Raw genomic sequence first — 17,622 nt, forward strand, 5'->3', positions numbered from 1 at the left:
CAAAATTTTAAATGCTTAGTTTTGGGACACCATCTCTTGGAAATTTGTGGTGAAGCACAGTATCCCCAGTAATTAACATAGTGCTTAGAAACAGTGGAACCACAACTCTCTAAAATGATTTAAAAGCATTTATGTCAGATAAAGGACCGCTGGCTAGCCCTCCTACGATCCATAGCTTCGCAGTCCCCAAACAGGAAGCCGTGATTCAATGCGCAGTAGCAAATTTAGGGTGACAACGAGATACATCCCACGTAGCCCGTGATTTCCTTTTCTTTGTTAGTTTTCAATTCCTTCAGTATTACAGGGAGGAGCTCCGGCCTCCTCCGCTAGAGACTGTCGCATTTCCGCCGCTAGGCCGGAAAGCACCACCGTCCTTCCGCAGGCCTCAGTCAGCTAGGCCCAGCTCCAGCCCCGCCCGTCACCGGAAGTGAGGCGGCGGAAGTAGCGTAACCCGCTGAGAACCAGCTGGCGGGGCGCTGTGGGTTGGCGGGCTAGTGAGATGGCAGATGAGGAAGAAGACCCCACCGTGAGTGACCGTCTGTGTCCAGAACCTCTCTTTTCTTCACTCCTTCGGGCTCAGTAGCGGAGGCAGAGTTCAGGATCGGATCTGCTTGCCTTAGTCAATTCAGCCGACAGAATTCGGGGACTTCACTCCCTAAGGATTGATCATTTTAGAAAGTGGGGAAGGACATGAAGAAAGAGTAGGTTTTGTGACCCCTTTCCCCTTGATTTTGGTCTGTATTTGCCAGACACTGAAACACTTACAGAATCATCAGACGTCAAAACTAACATCTATTAGCGCTCACTATGAACCAACAGATCAATTGTTAACAAAACTGTACTTACTGTGAAGTAATGGGAAAAGAATGCATTGAAAGTCAGACAGCCTGGATTTCAAAATCTCCATTCTCTCTAAGCAAGTTATTTAACTTTGACAATCAGTTTTCTTGTTACAAAATAGGGTTACGGGCTTACTTAAGGAACGTTTTTAGCACCGTATATGCAAATGCTTAGTAAATATTAGTTTTGCTTAATTGAAAGTCTACAAAGGTAGACTTTGATTCAGTATCAACTGTTTAACAGTAGCAATAGGCCACCTTAGTTGTTTAAAAATAAAACCTATGGTCATTGTAACTCTTACACGTAGAAGCAGTAGGATTATTTGTTAGGAACATTGTAGAAGCCATTTTTGGATGAGTTGGAAATTGGACTCGATACCTAGGCTGCTTCCGTGCTAAGGTTTTGTGTTTTTGTTTTTGTTTTTTTTTTCCTGCTTCCTTTAGGCTTTCTGGCCTATCTGTTGAAAAGGAAAAAACATTGTTATTATTAAAATATCAAATGCAAGGCAATTATTTGACATTTCTATATATACGTTTTCTAGTTTGAGGAAGAAAATGAAGAAATTGGAGGAGGTGCAGAAGGTGGACAGGGTAAAAGAAAGAGGCTTTTTTCTAAAGAATGTAAGTAGTATTTGACAATGATTTTGTTATAGATGATGAAAACTTTTGGACATATCCTTTCAAAGTACATTTATTGCTTTGAATGTTTCCCTGTAGTGACAATATTCTCAGACTAGCCTATCAAATTCTGTTTAACTTTTGAATCAGATAGTACCAATCCTAACCCCAGTTATATGTGTGTGTATGTGTGTCTGTGTATAAATTGCTTTTTAGGTGAGCAAATGTGGTTCGTGTTTTAATTTAGGGCAGAAGAACATACCTCCATTAGTTTTCCTCTTGCCTTTGCAGCAGTAGAAACAGAGGCTTCTTTGACTGTAAGCCACAGATACTAATGGATCCTGCACCAGGTGTTGAGGGAGAGTAGCAAGTGAGTTGGGGCTTGGGCTTTGGACTAAGGCTATGAACAAAGTAAGAAGATGGTGTACAGCTGGGTGTAGTGGCTCACGCCTGTAATCCGAGCACTTTGGGAGGCTGAGGCAAGTGGATCACTGGAGGTCAGGAGTTTGAGACCAGCCTGGCCAATGTGATGAAACCCCGTCTCTACTAAAAATACAAAAATTAGCCAGACGTGCTCGCTTGAACTCAGGAGGGAGAAGTTGCAGTGAGCCAAGATTATGCCACTGCACTCCAGCCTGGGTAACACAGCAAGACTCTGTCTCAAAAAAAAAGAAAAAAAAGAAGAAGGTGGTGAATAGTGTAAGACATTAGAGTGACATGGAGGCTAGATGCAGTGGCTCACGTCTGTAATCCCAGCACTTTGGGAGGTCAAGGCAAGCAGATCGCTTGAGCCCAGGAGGTCAAGACCAGTCTGGGCGACATAGTGAAACCCTCTCTCTACAAAAAATACAAAAATTAGCAGGGCATGGTGGCACGCCCCTGTAGTTCCAGCTACTCTGGAGGCTGAGGTGAGAGGATGGCTTGAGCCCAGGAGGTGGAGGTTGCAGTAAACCCAGATTGCGCCACTGCACTCCAGCCTTGGTGACGGAACCAGACCCTGTGTCCAAAATAAATAAATAAATAAGCAAAATAAATAATGACATGGAGATTATAATGTATTGATTCTGCATCCTGCCCCCTCAGTAGATGCTTTTGACCCTTTTTGGCAACAAGAGGAAGGGAGAGCTGCTGCTACTACTGATGGTACAGGCCAAGCCCTGGAACACAGCATGAGAATGTGCTCTCCATCTCCAGTCCTGGGTCCTTTATGTAAAGTTATATCTAAGTATTGAGAGATGAGGCAACACAGATTTATGAATATGGTTTATTTAGGCGGGGTTATATGTGAGCAGTTCCCAAATGCCCTTGAAACTACAGGGTCAGTATATCTTTTTTTTTTTTTTGCAATTAACTGGGCATGGTGGCGTGTACCTATAGCCCCAGCTATTCAGGAGGCTGAGGTGGGAGGATCACTTGTGCCCAGGAGTTCAAGGTTGCAGTGAGCTGTGATCATGCCACTGTACTCTAGCCCCAGTGATAGAAGAGTGAGACCCTGTCTCGCCACCAGCCCCAGCTAATTTTTTGTATTTTTAGTAGAAACGGGTTTCCCCATGTTAGCCAGGGTGGTCTCAAACTCATGACCCAGATGATCTGCCTAACTCGGCCTCCCAAAGTGCTGGGATTACAGGCCCGAGCCACCATGACCAGCCATATCCAGCTAATTTTTGTATTTTCAGTAGAGACTAGTTACACCATGTTGGCCAGGCTGGTCTCAAACTCCTACCCTCATGTGATCCTCCTGCCTCAGCCTCCCAAACTGCTGGGGTTACAGGCATGAGCCACCACACCCAGCCAGACACTCTTATTTTTTAACCATCCAAATCCTTTTCTATATTTCGTTTCCTCACTAAAGCTGACCATTTCTTATTTCATTTCTCTGATGCTCCTTATACCATTATGTGGTTTTACTTATTATATCAGCATAAGAATGGGATCCTTGTACCAGAGCATCCCAGAGTGATGTTCAGTTGGTTGTTAGTAAAGACCTTTTTTCCAGTGAGATTAGTTTGTGATGACAGGAATTTGGAATCTTCAGGCTTCTCCTTATCTTAACTGAATATTCACAGAGGTTACTGACGAAAGATCTGTTTCGTGAACCTTAAAAAAAAAAAAATTTGCAGGAGACTAGGTACAGTGGCTCATGCCAGTAATCCCAGCACTTTGGGAGGCCAAGGTGGGAGGACCACTTGAGGTCGGGAGTTCAAGACCAGTCTGGCCAACATGGCAAAACCCCGTCTCTAATAAAAATACAAATTTAGCTGGGTGTGGTGATGCGTGCCTGTAACTCCACTACTCGAGGGCCGGACACGGTAGCTCATGCCTGTAATCCCAGCACTTTGGGAGGCTGAGGTGGGTGGATCATGAGGTCAGGAGATCGAGACCATCCTGGCTAACACAGCGAAACCCTGTCCCTGCTAAAAATACAAAAAATTAGCTGGACGTGGTGGCACATGCCTGTAGCCCCACCTACTTGGGAGGCTGAGGCAGGAGAATTGCTTGCATCCAGGAGGCAGAGGTTGCAGTGAGCCAAGATGGCGCGCTGCGCTCCAGCCTGGGTGACAGAGCAAGACTGCCTCTCAAAAAAAAAAAAAAAATTCCAGCTACTTGTGAGGCTGAGGCTGGAGAGTCACTGGAACCTGGGAGGCAGAGGTTGCAATAGGCCTATAGAATTTCAAAGCATTATCTGGCATTTGTTTATGCCTTTATAGACCCTTTAGCCAAATACAGTTTACATACTTCCCATATAATAAGTTTCCCTTTTCCAGTGAAATATATTTTCTGTCTGGTGAATTCTGCCCATCAAAATGTTAGTGACAAAGTATCCTCCTCGAAATATTTAAACAAAAACAGTAAACTTACAATGGAGAATTCTGGAAGACACCATGTTAATCAAGTGATCAAAGCATCACTAATAATATACAGTATATTGACATTATATACCCCTGATATGATGCATTAAGAGGACACATCACCTTGGTGTTCTTCCTGGTAATGTCAAACTTCAATCTAACGAGGAAACATCAAAGAAACCCAAATTGAGGGATAGTCTACAAGATAACTGACCAATATTCTTCAAAAGTGTCAAGGTTTTTTGTAAACAATGGTTTCATTTAAAAAAAAGGTGTCAAGGTTTTGAAAGATGAAAAAGTCGAACTGTCAGAGAATAGAGGGAACTAAGGAGACATGACAACTAAATGGTATGGGAACCTGAAACAAAAAGGACATTGGTGGAAAAACTCGTAAAATCTGAATAAAGTCTGTACTTGTACCGATGTTAATTTCTTAGCTTTGATGACTCCCTATGGTTGTATAACATGTTAACATAAGGGGAAGCTGAATATAGGGCATATGGGAACTGTGTACTATTTTTGCAACTCAGCTGTAAATCTAAAATTATCTTTTTTTAAAAAAAAAAGGCAAAAAAGTACGGAATCCAAAACAGAAAGATAAAAACTATTGGCTCCTGTGTTTGTTTTTTTCCTCCTGTTTCTGGACCTAAAGTCTCTTGCCAGTGTAAACCCTAGGGACATACCTATCTCAAGCTGGTTTCCAAGTCACCCTTTTCTTCTGTAGGCCTGGCCTACTTTCTTCTCTTTGTACTTCTACTAGTTTTTACTTCTTCTAAATAGAGGAATTATTCTTTTTTTTTTTTTTTTTTTTTTGAGACGGAGTCATGCTCTGTCGCCCAGGCTGGAGTGCAGTGGCCAGATCTCAGCTCACTGCAAGCTCCGCCTCCCGGGTTCACGCCATTCTCCTGCCTCAGCCTCCCAAGTAGCTGGGACTACAGGCGCCCGCCACTTCGCCCGGCTAGTTTTTTGTATTTTTTAGTAGAGACGGGGTTTCACCGTGTTAGCCAGGATGGTCTCGATCTCCTGACCTCGTGATCCGCCCGTCTCGGCCTCCCAAAGTGCTGGGATTACAGGCTTGAGCCACCGCGCCCGGCCAAATAGAGGAATTATTCTTAATTTACTCATTTCTTCCTTTAGAAGTATTCTACAAGTACCTTTTTTTTTTTTTTTTTTGAGACGGAGTCTCGCTCTGTCGCCCAGGCTGGAGTGCAGTGGCGCGATCTGGGCTCACTACAAGCTCTGCCTCCTGGGTTCACGCCATTCTCCTGCCTCAGCCTCCCGAGTAGCTGGGACTACAGGCGCCTGCCACCATGCCCAGCTAATGTTTTGTATTTTTAGTAGAGACAGGGTTTCACCGTGTTAGCCAGGATGGTCTCCATCTCCTGACCTCGTGATCCACCCGCCTCCGCCTCCCAAAGTGCTGGGATTACAGGTGTGAGCTACTGCGCCTGGCAGTATGTTTTTTTAAAAAAAAGAACTTAGATACAATAAGTTGTGCAAGTCTTAAGTGAACAGCTTGCTGAATTTTATGTATACTATACAGTCGGCCCTCTATATCCATGGGTTCTGCATCCATGGATTCAACCAACCTCAGATGGAAAATATTCAGAAAAAAAATCTGCATCTGTATTGAATATGTGCAGACTTTTTTTCCTGGTCATTATTCCCTAAACAATATAATATAGCAACTATTTACATAGCATTTGCATTGTATTAGGTATTGTAAGTAACCTGGAGATGATTTAAAATATAGATAGGAGATGATTTAAAATAAAATATAGATGTTTAGGTTGTATGCAAACACTATGCCATTTTATATCTGGGATTTGAGCATCTGAAGATTTTAGTATCCACGGGAGGTCCTGGAACCAAGCTCCCAAGGATACTAAGGGGTAACTGTATACACGTGCACACACACACACACTCACACACTTGTACGCACTACTAAGATCAAGATAATAAAAGACTTGCAGCATTTGACAGAGTTTCTTACCATTTACATATACCCCTTTGAGAATCTGATGAAAGTTATAATTATTCCCAGAAAAATGCCCATGTACAGGTAATGTATAACAGGCTGGAGAGGTGTTGCAGTCACAGCTTGCTGCAGCCTCAACCTCCCTGGCTCATGTGAGCAGCTGGGACTACAGGCACATGCTACCATGCCTGGCTAATTTGTGGGGTTTTTTTGAGACAGAAGTCTCACTGTGTCACCCAGGATGGAGTGCACACCTGTTGCTTCCTGTAAGAATGTATTTGGGGCGGGGCGCAGTGGCTCACGCCTGTAATCCCAGTACTTTGGGAGGCGGAGGCAGGTGGATCACCGAGGTAGGTGGATCACGCCATCTCAGCTCACTGCAACCTCTGCCTCCTGGAATCAAGGGATTCTCATGCTTCAGCCTCCCGAGTAGCTGGGATTATAGGCATGTGCCAATACCGCCATCTGACTTTTGTGTGTTTTTTTTTTTTTTTAGTAGAGACGGGGTTTCCCCTTGTTGGCCAGGCTGATCTCAAACTTCTGGCCTCAAATGATCTGCCTCAGCCTCCCGAAGTGCTGGAATTACAGGCGTGAGCCAACATCCTGGCCTTCGCCCAGCTAATTTTTTTTTTTTTTTTTTTGTAGAAACAGGGTTTTGCCATGTTGCTCAGGCTTGTCTCAAACTCCTGAGCTTAAGCAGTCTACTTGCCTGGGCCTCCCAAAGTGCTGGATTACAGGTGTGGGCCACTGCACCCGACCTAGACTTACCTTTTTCATTTCATATGGTTCCTTTTTTTTTTTTTTTTTTTTGAGACGGAGTCTCGCTCTGTGGCCCAGCCCAGGCTGGAGTGCAGTGGCGCAATCTCGGCTCACTGCAAGCTCCGCCTCCCGGGTTCACGTCATTCTCCTGCCTCAGCCTCCCGAGTAGCTGGGACTACAGGCGCCCACAACCGCGCCCGGCTAATTTTTTTTTTGTATTTTTAGTAGAGACGGGGTTTCACCGTGGTCTCGATCTCCTGACCTTGTGATCCGCCCGCCTCGGCCTCCCAAAGTGCTGGGATTACAGGCTTGAGCCACCGCGCCCGGCCTTCATTTCATATGGTTTCTTCAGATGAAGGCTGAAAGGGCTTTGCCAGCAGTTGTATTGATCTAGGAAATGTCAAAATTCCTTGTAGTAAGCCCTCTGCTTTCTAATTTTGATTACCCTGTTGCTTCCTGTAAGAATGTATTTGGGGCCAGGCGCAGTGGTTCACGCCTGTAATCCCAGCACTTTGGGAGGCCGAGGCGGGCGGATCATGATGTCAGGAGATCAAGACCATCCTGGCTAACATGGTGAAACCCCGTCTCTACTAAAAATACAAAAAATTAGCCGGGCGTGGTGGTGGGCGCCTGTAGTTCCAGCTACTCCGGAGGCTGAGGCAGGAGAATGACGTGAACCCAGTAGGTGGAGCTTGCAGTGAGCCGAGATGGTGCCACTGCACTCCAGTCTGGGCGACAGAGTGAGACTCCGTTTCAAAAAAAAAAAAAACCTATTTGGAGAACTTTCTCTCATGTCTTTTCCCCTATGGTAATATCAGTAAAGAATCTGCCTTTTTTCCAATGCCCCTTTGCCATGCCCACACACAAAAACTGCCTCCAAAAAAGGCTAAGCTGTTGCTATCTGTCCTGTCCCCTGCCAGAGTTTCCTACTTAAAGGTGTTCTGCTGGGTCAGGGACTGGTAAGTAGATGATAGAGATTAGGAAAACACTGTTTACCTTAGGGTTCAGTAGCTCGGAGGAAGGAAGAGTTTGGTTGGAGGCTACATGGGAACAACTGGTCATCAGACTGTCCTTAAACCTTTTACACCAGAATCCATACTTGGAGATAACAAATACAATGCAAATATGTTTTTATACCAATATTGTCTATAACTTGGTTCACTTCTAGTTTATTTTTTTAAAGCATTAAATTGTTAAATCTGTAAAAGTAAAGAAAAGTGATTGTTCTTTTACAGTGCGATGTATGATGTATGGCTTTGGGGATGACCAGAATCCTTACACTGAGTCAGTGGATATTCTTGAAGATCTTGTCATAGAGTTTATCACTGAAATGGTAAGATTCTTTCCTAACTGGTCTTACTTAATTGAAGAATAGATTTGAAATATTAAACTTTAGGTAAGGCCGGGCGCGGTGGCTCAAGCCTGTAATCCCAGCACTTTGGGAGGCCGAGACGGGCGGATCACGAGGTCAGGAGATCGAGACCATCCTGGCTAACACGGTGAAACCCCGTCTCTACTAAAAAAAAAAAAAAAAAATACAAAAAAAACTTTAGGTAAGACTAGAACTTATGTCATCCCTTTGAAATAAGCTATCCATTTGAGTGCTTGTTTGCAGAAGTTATTGGTTACTGTTTATCATTAAGGATGGAGGTTATACATACATATTCTATCCCCACTTCTTCCTTTTATTTTTTGAGACAGAGTTTCATTCTTGTTGCCCAGGCTGGAGTGCAATGGCGTGATCTCGGCTCACCGCAACCTCCACCTGCCAGGTTCAAGGGATTCTCCTGCCTCAGCCTCTGAGGAGCTGGGATTACAGGCATGTGCCACCACGCCTGGATAATTTTGTATTTTTAATAGAGACAGGGTTTCTCTTCATTGGTCAGACTGGTCTCGAACTCCCGATCTCATTTGATCCACCAGCCTTGGCCTCCCAAAGTGCTGGGATTATAAGCATGAGCCACCGTACCTAACCTCTTCCATTTTTTATAAGGACATAATTGTAAAAGCCTTGAATAAAATAAAAATACTACCCATAATGCCATTATCCAACATAGGTTTATTTTTTTCTCCTCCTTTTCCAGTATTTAAAGATATACACTGTTTTTTTTGTGTGTGTGTGTGTGTGTGACAGGATCTCACTCTGTTGCCCCAGCTGGAGTGCGGTGGCATGATCATTGCTCACTGCAGCTGAGACCTTCTGGACTCAAGTGGTCTTCCCACCTCAGCCTCCGAAATACCTGGGACTATAGGCATATGTCACCATGCTCTGCTTTTTTTTTTTCTTTTTAATTTTTCTTTTCTTTTTCTTTTTATTTTTTTTTGAGACAGAGTATTGCTCTGTCACCAGGCTGGAGTGCAGTGGCGTGATCTTGCCTCACTACAAGCCCCGCCTCCTGGGTTCAAGGCATCTCCTGCCTCAGCCTCCGGAGTAGCTGGAACTACAGGCGCCCAGCACCATGCCCGGCTAATTTTTTGTATTTTTAGTAGAGATGGGGTTTTGCTATGTTAGCCAGGATAGTCTTGATCTCCTGATCTCTTGATCTGCCCGCTTTGGCATCCCAAAGTGCTGGGATTACAGGCGTGAACCACTGCGCCTGGCAAGCTCTGTTAATTTTTAAATTTTTTGTAGAGACGGGGTCTCACTATGTTGCCCGTTGGTCTGTAACTCCTAGGTTCAAGCGATCTAACCCCTCTGCCTCACAAAGTGGTGGGATTACCGGCATGAGCCACTGTGTCCGGCTCAATGCCGTATTATTAAGTATTTAGCTTCTCTTTTTTTGTCGTTAGAAATAATACTATGATAGGTCTTCAGTTTTGCACAGGTGAGTATATAATGACAGGGGATGAGATAGATTTATTTGATTTTTAGAAAACCCACCAATATTTATTGGGTATTAAGATGGAGGAGGACACAAAGCATAAATGAAATGGGTGAGTACACAAAATGATAAAATTATTTTATACAAATGAAGACAAAATCTACATATATCAAAAAAACAGAAAAGGAACAATAAAGTTGACAGTTTTAATGTCCTTAAGATATTTTTTTGGCTGGGCATGGTGGCTCACACCTGTAATCCCCCAGCACTTTGGGAGGCCGAGGCGGGCAGATCGCCTGAGGTCAGGAGTTCAAGACAAGCGTGGCTAACACAGTGAAACCCCGTATCTACTGAAAATACAAAAAAATTAGCCGGGCGTGGTGACAGGCGCCTGTAGTCCCAGCTACTCAGGAGGCTGAGGCAGGAGAGTGGCGTGAACCTGGGAGGCGGAGCTTGCAGTGAGCTGAGATCGCGCCACTGCACTCCAGCCTGGGCGACAGAGCGAGACTCCATCTCACAAAAAAAAGATATTTTTTTAAAGTGACTGTGAAGCATAAAGGGAACATTGCTAATAACCCACTAGAAAATGGACAGAGGATATGAGTAGAAAGATAATTCACAAATGAATAGCCATAATATAGCCATAATAATAAGAGAAAATCTTCGAACTCACTTGCAATTAATAAATGCAAATTAAAACAGTAAAATATTAGATTGTAAAAAATTAAATATAATATGTTTCTTTGTAATAGACTCACAAGGCAATGTCGATTGGAAGACAAGGTCGAGTACAAGTTGAAGATATTGTCTTCTTGATTCGAAAGGACCCAAGAAAGTTTGCCAGGGTTAAAGACTTGCTTACTATGAATGAAGAATTGAAACGAGCTAGAAAAGCATTTGATGAAGCAAACTATGGATCTTGACACTTTTTGTAGTTTCTGAAAATTACCATCTGGGGAAATCATATATAATAATTGTATATTTTCTAAAGTAAGGTTCTGATATCTAGCCATGTAAATGAAAGATAGAGAAAGTTTTCAGCCTTTATTTTTATGCCTTTGATTTTAGAGTGATATTGGTGTATTTAATTGCCTGCCTTTGTATTACCATACTTGAATCACTTACTGGGGTTTAATGACCACACATAAGTCAATGTACCTTGGAAACCATGCCGTTCCTTCTGACTTTTGACTATCTAAAGGATAAAGTAGTATTTGTCTGTTAGGTATGTTTATACCCTTGTAAGCTGTACTGTAGCTTTTTTTTTTTTTTTTTGAGACAGAGTCTCGGTATGTCGCCAGGCTGGAGTGCAGTGGCACGATCTCGGCTCACTGCAAGCTCCACCTCCCAGGTTCAAGTGATTCTCCTTCTTCAGCTTCCCGAGTAGCTGGAACTACAGGTGCCCACCACCACGCCTGGCTAATTTTTTGTATTTTTAGTAGAGGCGGGGGTTTCACCGTGTTAGCCAGGATGGTTTCAATCTCTTGACCTCGTGATCCACCTGCCTCGGCCTCCGAAAGTGCTGAGATTACAGGTGTGAGCCACCATGCCTGGACTACTGTAGCTATTTAATATGTGAAATCTAAATGGCATTTTTGACTCGACAGCTTAGACTTGTACTTCATGTATTCAGAAGTTTTTAGACAGCAACTAGTTTATTGTCTAGTTCATTATTAAAGATAATTATTATTAAAGATAATGAACTAGGCCAGGTGTGGTGGCTCACACCTGTAATCCCAGCACTTTGGGAGGCTGACCCGGCAGATCACTTGAGGCCAGGAGTTCGAGACCAGCCTGGCCAACATGGGAAAACCTTGCCTCTACTAAAAATTAAAAAAATAGCCAGGCATGGAGGCATGTGCCTGTAATCCCAGCTACTCGGAGGCTGAGGCAGAAGAACTGCTTTGAACCTAGGAGACAGAGATTGCAGTGAGCTGAGATGGTGCCACTGTACTCCAACCTGAGCAAGAGAGTATGACTCTGTCTCAAAATAACAACTACAGATAATGAACTGGTTTGCATTTCTTTTAAAGAGATGATAGAGGAAAATATAGTTTTTTGAGAGAATGTTTATATCTCTTAAAAGATAATCTGTTTTAATTTTCTTCAGATAACAAGTTATTATTTTTTAAGAAATCAAGTTTCACATGAATAATGCTGTGTTGGAAGGCTTTTTGATTTAAAATCTTTTCAGATTTATAACATCCTGTTAAGTTTTAGGAGAACCCGTTTTCCCAGATCAGATTCGAGCTTCTAAAAATAAATGCTTTCAGTAGCAGGAATGGCATTGCTTAAAAAGCTCATGGCAGGATAAGCATTTGGGTTAGTGTTTTATTAACATATTTGTAAGTACTTGTTCATTGTGGAAATGTGACTAAAACCATATGTGGCTATGGAACCCATGTTTGTAGTTCTGGATACACGAGTTTGTGTGTATTTAGTCTATTGTATTAAATTATTATTGCCCTCAGCTTAACATAAGGATTACAATTGAATTTAAGTAGATCACTGATCTACTTATTGTTTATGAAACTTAACTTTTTGTGTGCCGCTTATAAACATGATCTATAAATCAGTGCTTGGGAAAATTTTACTTTCCTAATCTACTGATACAGGAATAAAATATGAACAGTTAAACAGGTTGATCCTTGAATCTGACTGATTTATGACTTTTTTCCCTCCTAGAATATTATGCCCATTACTGGTAATATGATAATTCTTGCTGCTTAGTCTAAGTGAAAATTTTTTTTATTTCAGTGCATATCAGGGTGAATCATTTCATTTAAAAAAGCAGGGCTGGGCACCATGGCCCATGCCTGTAATCCCAGCACTTCAGGAGGCCTAGGCAGGAAGATCTCTTGAGCCCAGGAGTTGGAGACCAGTCTGGGCAACGTAGACCCCATCTCTGCAAAAATCAAGGCCAGGCACAATGCCTCACACCTGTAATCCCAGCACTTTGGGAGGCCAAGGCGGGTGGATCACTTGAGGTCAGGAGTTCAAGACCAGCCTGGCCAACATGTTGAAACCCTGTCTCTACAAAAAATACAAAACAATTAGCCAGGCATGGTGGCATGCCTGTAGTCCCAGCTACTTGGGAGGCTGAGGTGGGAGGATCACTTGAGCCCAGGAGTTGGAGACCAGGCTGGGCAAGATGACAAGACCCCATCTTTGTGAAAAATAGAGCCAGGCACAGTGGTGTCCGTTTGTGGTCCCAGCTACTCAGGAGGGTGAGAGGGGAGAATCGTTTGAGTCTGGGCAGTCAAGGGTGCAGTAAACTGCTTACTCTGTCACCCAGGCTGGGGTGCAGTGGCACAATCACGGCTCACTGCCTTGACCTCCTGCGCTCAAATAATCCTCCCACCTCAGCCTCCCGAGTAGCTGGGACTACAGGCATGCCTGGCTAGAGAAGCTATTTCACTGTGTTGCCCAGACTGAGTGGGGCTTTGCATTAAGACTATTTTAGGTTGCAAGTGATACAACTTAACTCAAAACTATTAATAGCATAAACAAGGCAGTTATTGGCTTACCTCACCAAAACATGGAAAAGAAGGGATGGAGCTGAATTTAGGGTTGACTGGATCTAAGTACTTGAGAAGCAAGACACTGTCTGTCTTTTATCCTAATTTTGGTTATATTCTCAGAGTGGCAAAGGAACATGATGGCCAGCAGTTCTAGGGTTCCCTCCTTACAACTCCAAATTGAAGAAGCTGCTTTACTTCGTAATATAGAACATTCCAAGCAAGGATTATGACAATCCGAGCTGTGCTTATTTTCTTCCTGGACCAGTCACTATGGCCAGGAAGAAGTTGTGCTATAGCCCGAATCTCATGCCCCACTTCTGGTAAGAAAGAGCTTGGAGTGGGATTGGGATACTGCATACTGCTATTAACAAAAAGGGAAAAGAGGCTCGGCGGGCTGACTTGATTCACGAGCTTGCTTATTAACTTCAAATTCTGGTAGTAAGGTGGCATGGCTGTCTTCCAGTATCTCCAGCTGCACTGTGTAAATGGTAGCCACTAACCACATGTGGCTATTTACATTTTAAAATGAAAAATTCAGCTGGGTGTGGTGGCTCGCGCCTGTAATCCCAGGTTTTTAGGAGGCTGAGGCAGGCAGATCACTTGAGGTCAGAAGTTCAAGACCAGCCTGGCTAACATGGTGAAACACCATCTCTACCAAAAATACAAAAATTTGCCATGTGGTGTCACATGCCTGTAAGCCCAGCTTCTCGGGTAGCTGAGGCAGGAGAATCACTTGAACGCAGGAGGCAGAGGCTGCAGTGATCCGAGATTATACTACACTCCAGACTGGGCAACAGAGTAAGACTCTGTCTCAAAAAATAAAATATTTAAAAAATGATGATAAAATGAAAAATTCACTTCCTTAGTTGCGTTTGCTATATTTCTTTTTTTTTTTCACCCAGGCTGGAGTGCAGTGGCATGATCTCAGCTCACTACAAGCTCCGCCTCGCAGGTTCACGCCATTCTCCTGCCTCAGCCTCCCGAGTAGCTGGGACTATAGGCGCCCGTCACCACGCCTGGCTAATTTTTGTATTTTTAGTAGAGACGGGGTTTCACCATGGTCTCGATCTCCTGACCTCGTGATCTGCCCGCCTCAGCCTCCCAAAGTGCTGGGATTACAGGCGTGAGCCACTGCGCCTGGCCATGTTTCCTATATTTCAAGTGCTCAAAAGCCTTATGGTAAGCGGGTATAGCATTGGACAGTGCTGATATGGAACATTGCCATCATCACAGAAAATTCTTTTGGACAGTGCTGATCTGGAATATATAGGTGCTCTCTCCTAAAATAATTCACTTTTTTTTTTTTTTTAACTTCCTATGGAAAATCTCAAGTATACACAATAATAGTGTAACTAGTCCCCAGCTTCAACAAGTAACCAACTTTTTGCCAATTTGTCCTATCCCCCTACCTTTAAATAATTTTTTAATTTTTATTTTTGGACCTTGGTTTCAGAACCCTTACCTTTTTTAAGGTAGGAGGACAGTATTATTTTAAAGCAAATCTGGCTGGGTGCAATGGCTCACGCCTATAATCCCAAAACTTTGGGAGGCCGAGGCGAGTGGATCACCTGAGGTCAGGAGTTCGAGACCAGCCTGCCAAGATAGTGAAACCCTGTCTCTACTAAAAATACAAAAATTAGCTGGGCATAGTCACGGGAGCCTGTAATCCCAGCTATTCGAGAGTCAGGAAAAAGAATCCCTTGAACCTGGGTGGTGGAGGTTGCAGTGAGCCAAGATCGTGCCATTGCACTCCAGCCTGGCAACAAGGCCAAGACTCCATCTTAAAAAAATAAAAAATAAAGCAAATCCCAGACATCCTTGTATCATTTCATCTATAAATACTTCAGTATATATATTTTTTTCTTTTTTTCTTTTTTTTTTTTTTGTGTGTGTGACATAGTCTCACTCTGTCACCCAAGCTAGAGTGCAGTGGTATGATCTTGGCTCACTGCAACTTCCACCTCCTGGCTTTAAGTGATTCTCCTGCCTCGGCCTCCCGAGTAGCTGGGATTACAGGCATCTGCCACCATGCCTAGCTAATTTTTGTATTTTTAGTAGAGATGGGGTTTCACCATGTTGGCTAGGCTGGTGTTGAACTCCTGACCTCAAGTGATCCACCTGCCTCGACCTCCCAAAGTGCTGGGATTACAGGTATGAGCCAACGTGCCTGAGCTTCAGTGCATATTTCTAACAAAGTTTAAAAAGCCCAAATAGTATTACCATATTCTATCAAAAATTAACACTATTTCCTCAATATTCCATCTGATACCCAATTCCTGTTAATTTTAAAATTTTTTTGAAATAGGATCTTGCTCTGTTGCCCAGGCTAGAGTGCAGTGGCATGATCATGGCTTACTATAGTCTTTTCCTCCTGGGTTCAAGCAGTCCTCCTACCTTAACCTCCCAAGTGGATAGACTACAGGTGTGCAGCACTACTACTGGCTAATTTTTAAAATTTTTTTGTAGAGAGAGGGGTCTCACTATGTTGCCCATGCTGGTCTTGAACTCCTGGGTTCAAGTGATCCTCCTGCCTTAGTCCTGCCAAAGTACTGGGATTGCAGGTGTGAGCCACAGTGCCTGATGCCAAATCCCTCTTTAAATCTTGCTGATTTGTCTCAACATATCTTTTTTGAGTGTGTGTATTATTTCAATTGTTACTGTAACAAATTACAGCTCATTTAGTGACTTACACACATTTATCATTTAACTAATTCTCTAGGTAAGAAGTTTGACCCCAGCCCGAATCACAAATCACGAGGTCAGGAGATCGAGACCATCCTGGCTAACACGGTGAAAACCCATCGCCACTAAAAAACACAAAAAATTGGCTGTGCGTGGTGGTGGGTGCCTGTAGTCCCCGCTACTCAGGAGGCTGAGGCAGGAGAACGGCATGAACCCAGGAGGCGGAGCTTGCAGTGAGCCGAGATCGTGCCACTGTACTCCAACCTGGGTGACAGAGTGAGATTCCATCTCAAAAAAAAAAAAAAAAAAAAGAAGTTTGACCCTAGCCTTACTGTGCTAAAATCAAGGTGCTGACACAGTTGTGTTCCTTTCTGGATGTTCTAGGAGACACCTGTTTGCTTGCCTTTTCCAACTTGTAAAGGCTACATTTCTTGGCTTCTGTTACCCTTCTTCAAAGCTAGCAATGTTGCATCTCCCTGGCCTGTGACTCCAGCTGGTAAGGATTCTCTGATATTGGACCCACCTGGATAACCCAGAATACTCTCCCCATTTCAAGGCTCTTAAGTTAATCATGCAAGCAAAATCTCTTTTTACCATGTCAAGTAACATATTCTCAGGTCCTGGGAATTAGGATGTGGACTTTTTTTTTGAGATGGGGTCTCACTTTGTGACCCAGGCTGGAGTGATCATAGCTCACTGCAGCCTCCAACTCCTGTCAAGCAATCCTCCTGCCTCAGCCTACTGAATAGCTAGGGCTCCAGGCAACGCACCATCATGCCTGGCTAAAGGAAATAGACATCTGTGAGGGGTTATTATTCTGCTTCCCACAGTTTCTTTGAAATAGGATCTAAACAAGGTGTCACCCATTGCATTTGTTTGGTATATCTAAATTTCTTTTAATCTATAATAATTCCCTCCAAACGTTGTGACTTGTTGTTGTTGTTGTTAGAGACAGGGTCTTGCTCTGTCACTCAGGCTGGAGTGCAGTGGCAGGATCATAGCTCACGGCACCTTGAACTCGTGGGTTCGTCATCCTCATTCCTCAGCCTCCCAAGTAGCTAAGACTACACTGCACCTGGCTAATTTTTTTCTTAATTTTGTAGGGATGGAGTCTCACTGTGTTGCCCAGGCTGGCCTTGAACTCCTGTCCTCAAGCCATTCTCCTGCCTCAGATTCCCAAAGTTCTAGGATTATAGGCGTGAGCCACAGTGCACAGTCTCCACTTTAAGTGAAGCACTCTCTTTTTTTTTGAGACCAAGTCTCACTCCGTTGCCCAGGCTGGAGTGCAGTGGCATGATCTTGGCTCACCACAACCTCCACCTCCCAGGTTCAAACAATTCTCCTGCCTCAGCCTCCTGAGTAGCAGGGATCACAGGCGGGTGCCACCATACCCAACTAATTTTTGTACTTTTTTAGTAGAGTGGGGGTTTCGCCATGTTGGCCAGGCTGGTCTCAAATTCCTGACCTCAGGTGATCCGCCCACCTCAGCCTCCCAAAGTGCTGAGATTACAGGCATGAGCCACCACGCCTTGCCGGAATTGGTGTTCTTTAGTA

General features: G+C 43.7%; 1 protein-coding gene across 1 annotated transcript; it reads left to right on the forward strand.

The window, feature by feature from the left end:
* The first annotated feature begins 418 nt into the window (after window positions 1-418).
* LOC105489232 (transcription initiation factor TFIID subunit 13) lies at window positions 419-12,523 on the forward strand. Its single transcript, XM_011753950.3, has 4 exons — window positions 419-526; window positions 1,382-1,460; window positions 8,279-8,376; window positions 10,618-12,523. The coding sequence occupies exons 1-4, from the start codon at window positions 500-502 to the stop codon at window positions 10,786-10,788; spliced, it is 375 nt and encodes a 124-aa protein (XP_011752252.1). The 5' UTR covers window positions 419-499; the 3' UTR covers window positions 10,789-12,523.
* Window positions 12,524-17,622: the final 5,099 nt, after the last annotated feature.

The sequence above is a fragment of the Macaca nemestrina genome, chromosome 1 (genome assembly GCF_043159975.1).
Source record: "Macaca nemestrina isolate mMacNem1 chromosome 1, mMacNem.hap1, whole genome shotgun sequence".
NCBI classification, from domain to species: Eukaryota; Metazoa; Chordata; class Mammalia; order Primates; family Cercopithecidae; genus Macaca; species Macaca nemestrina.

Coding starts and splice junctions, on each gene's coding strand:
- LOC105489232 (XM_011753950.3), top strand. CDS start 500: ATGGCAGATGAGGAAGAAGACCCCACC. Junction 527..1,381: donor ATGAGGAAGAAGACCCCACC/GTGAGTGACCGT, acceptor TACGTTTTCTAG/TTTGAGGAAGAAAATGAAGA. Junction 1,461..8,278: donor GAGGCTTTTTTCTAAAGAAT/GTAAGTAGTATT, acceptor GTTCTTTTACAG/TGCGATGTATGATGTATGGC.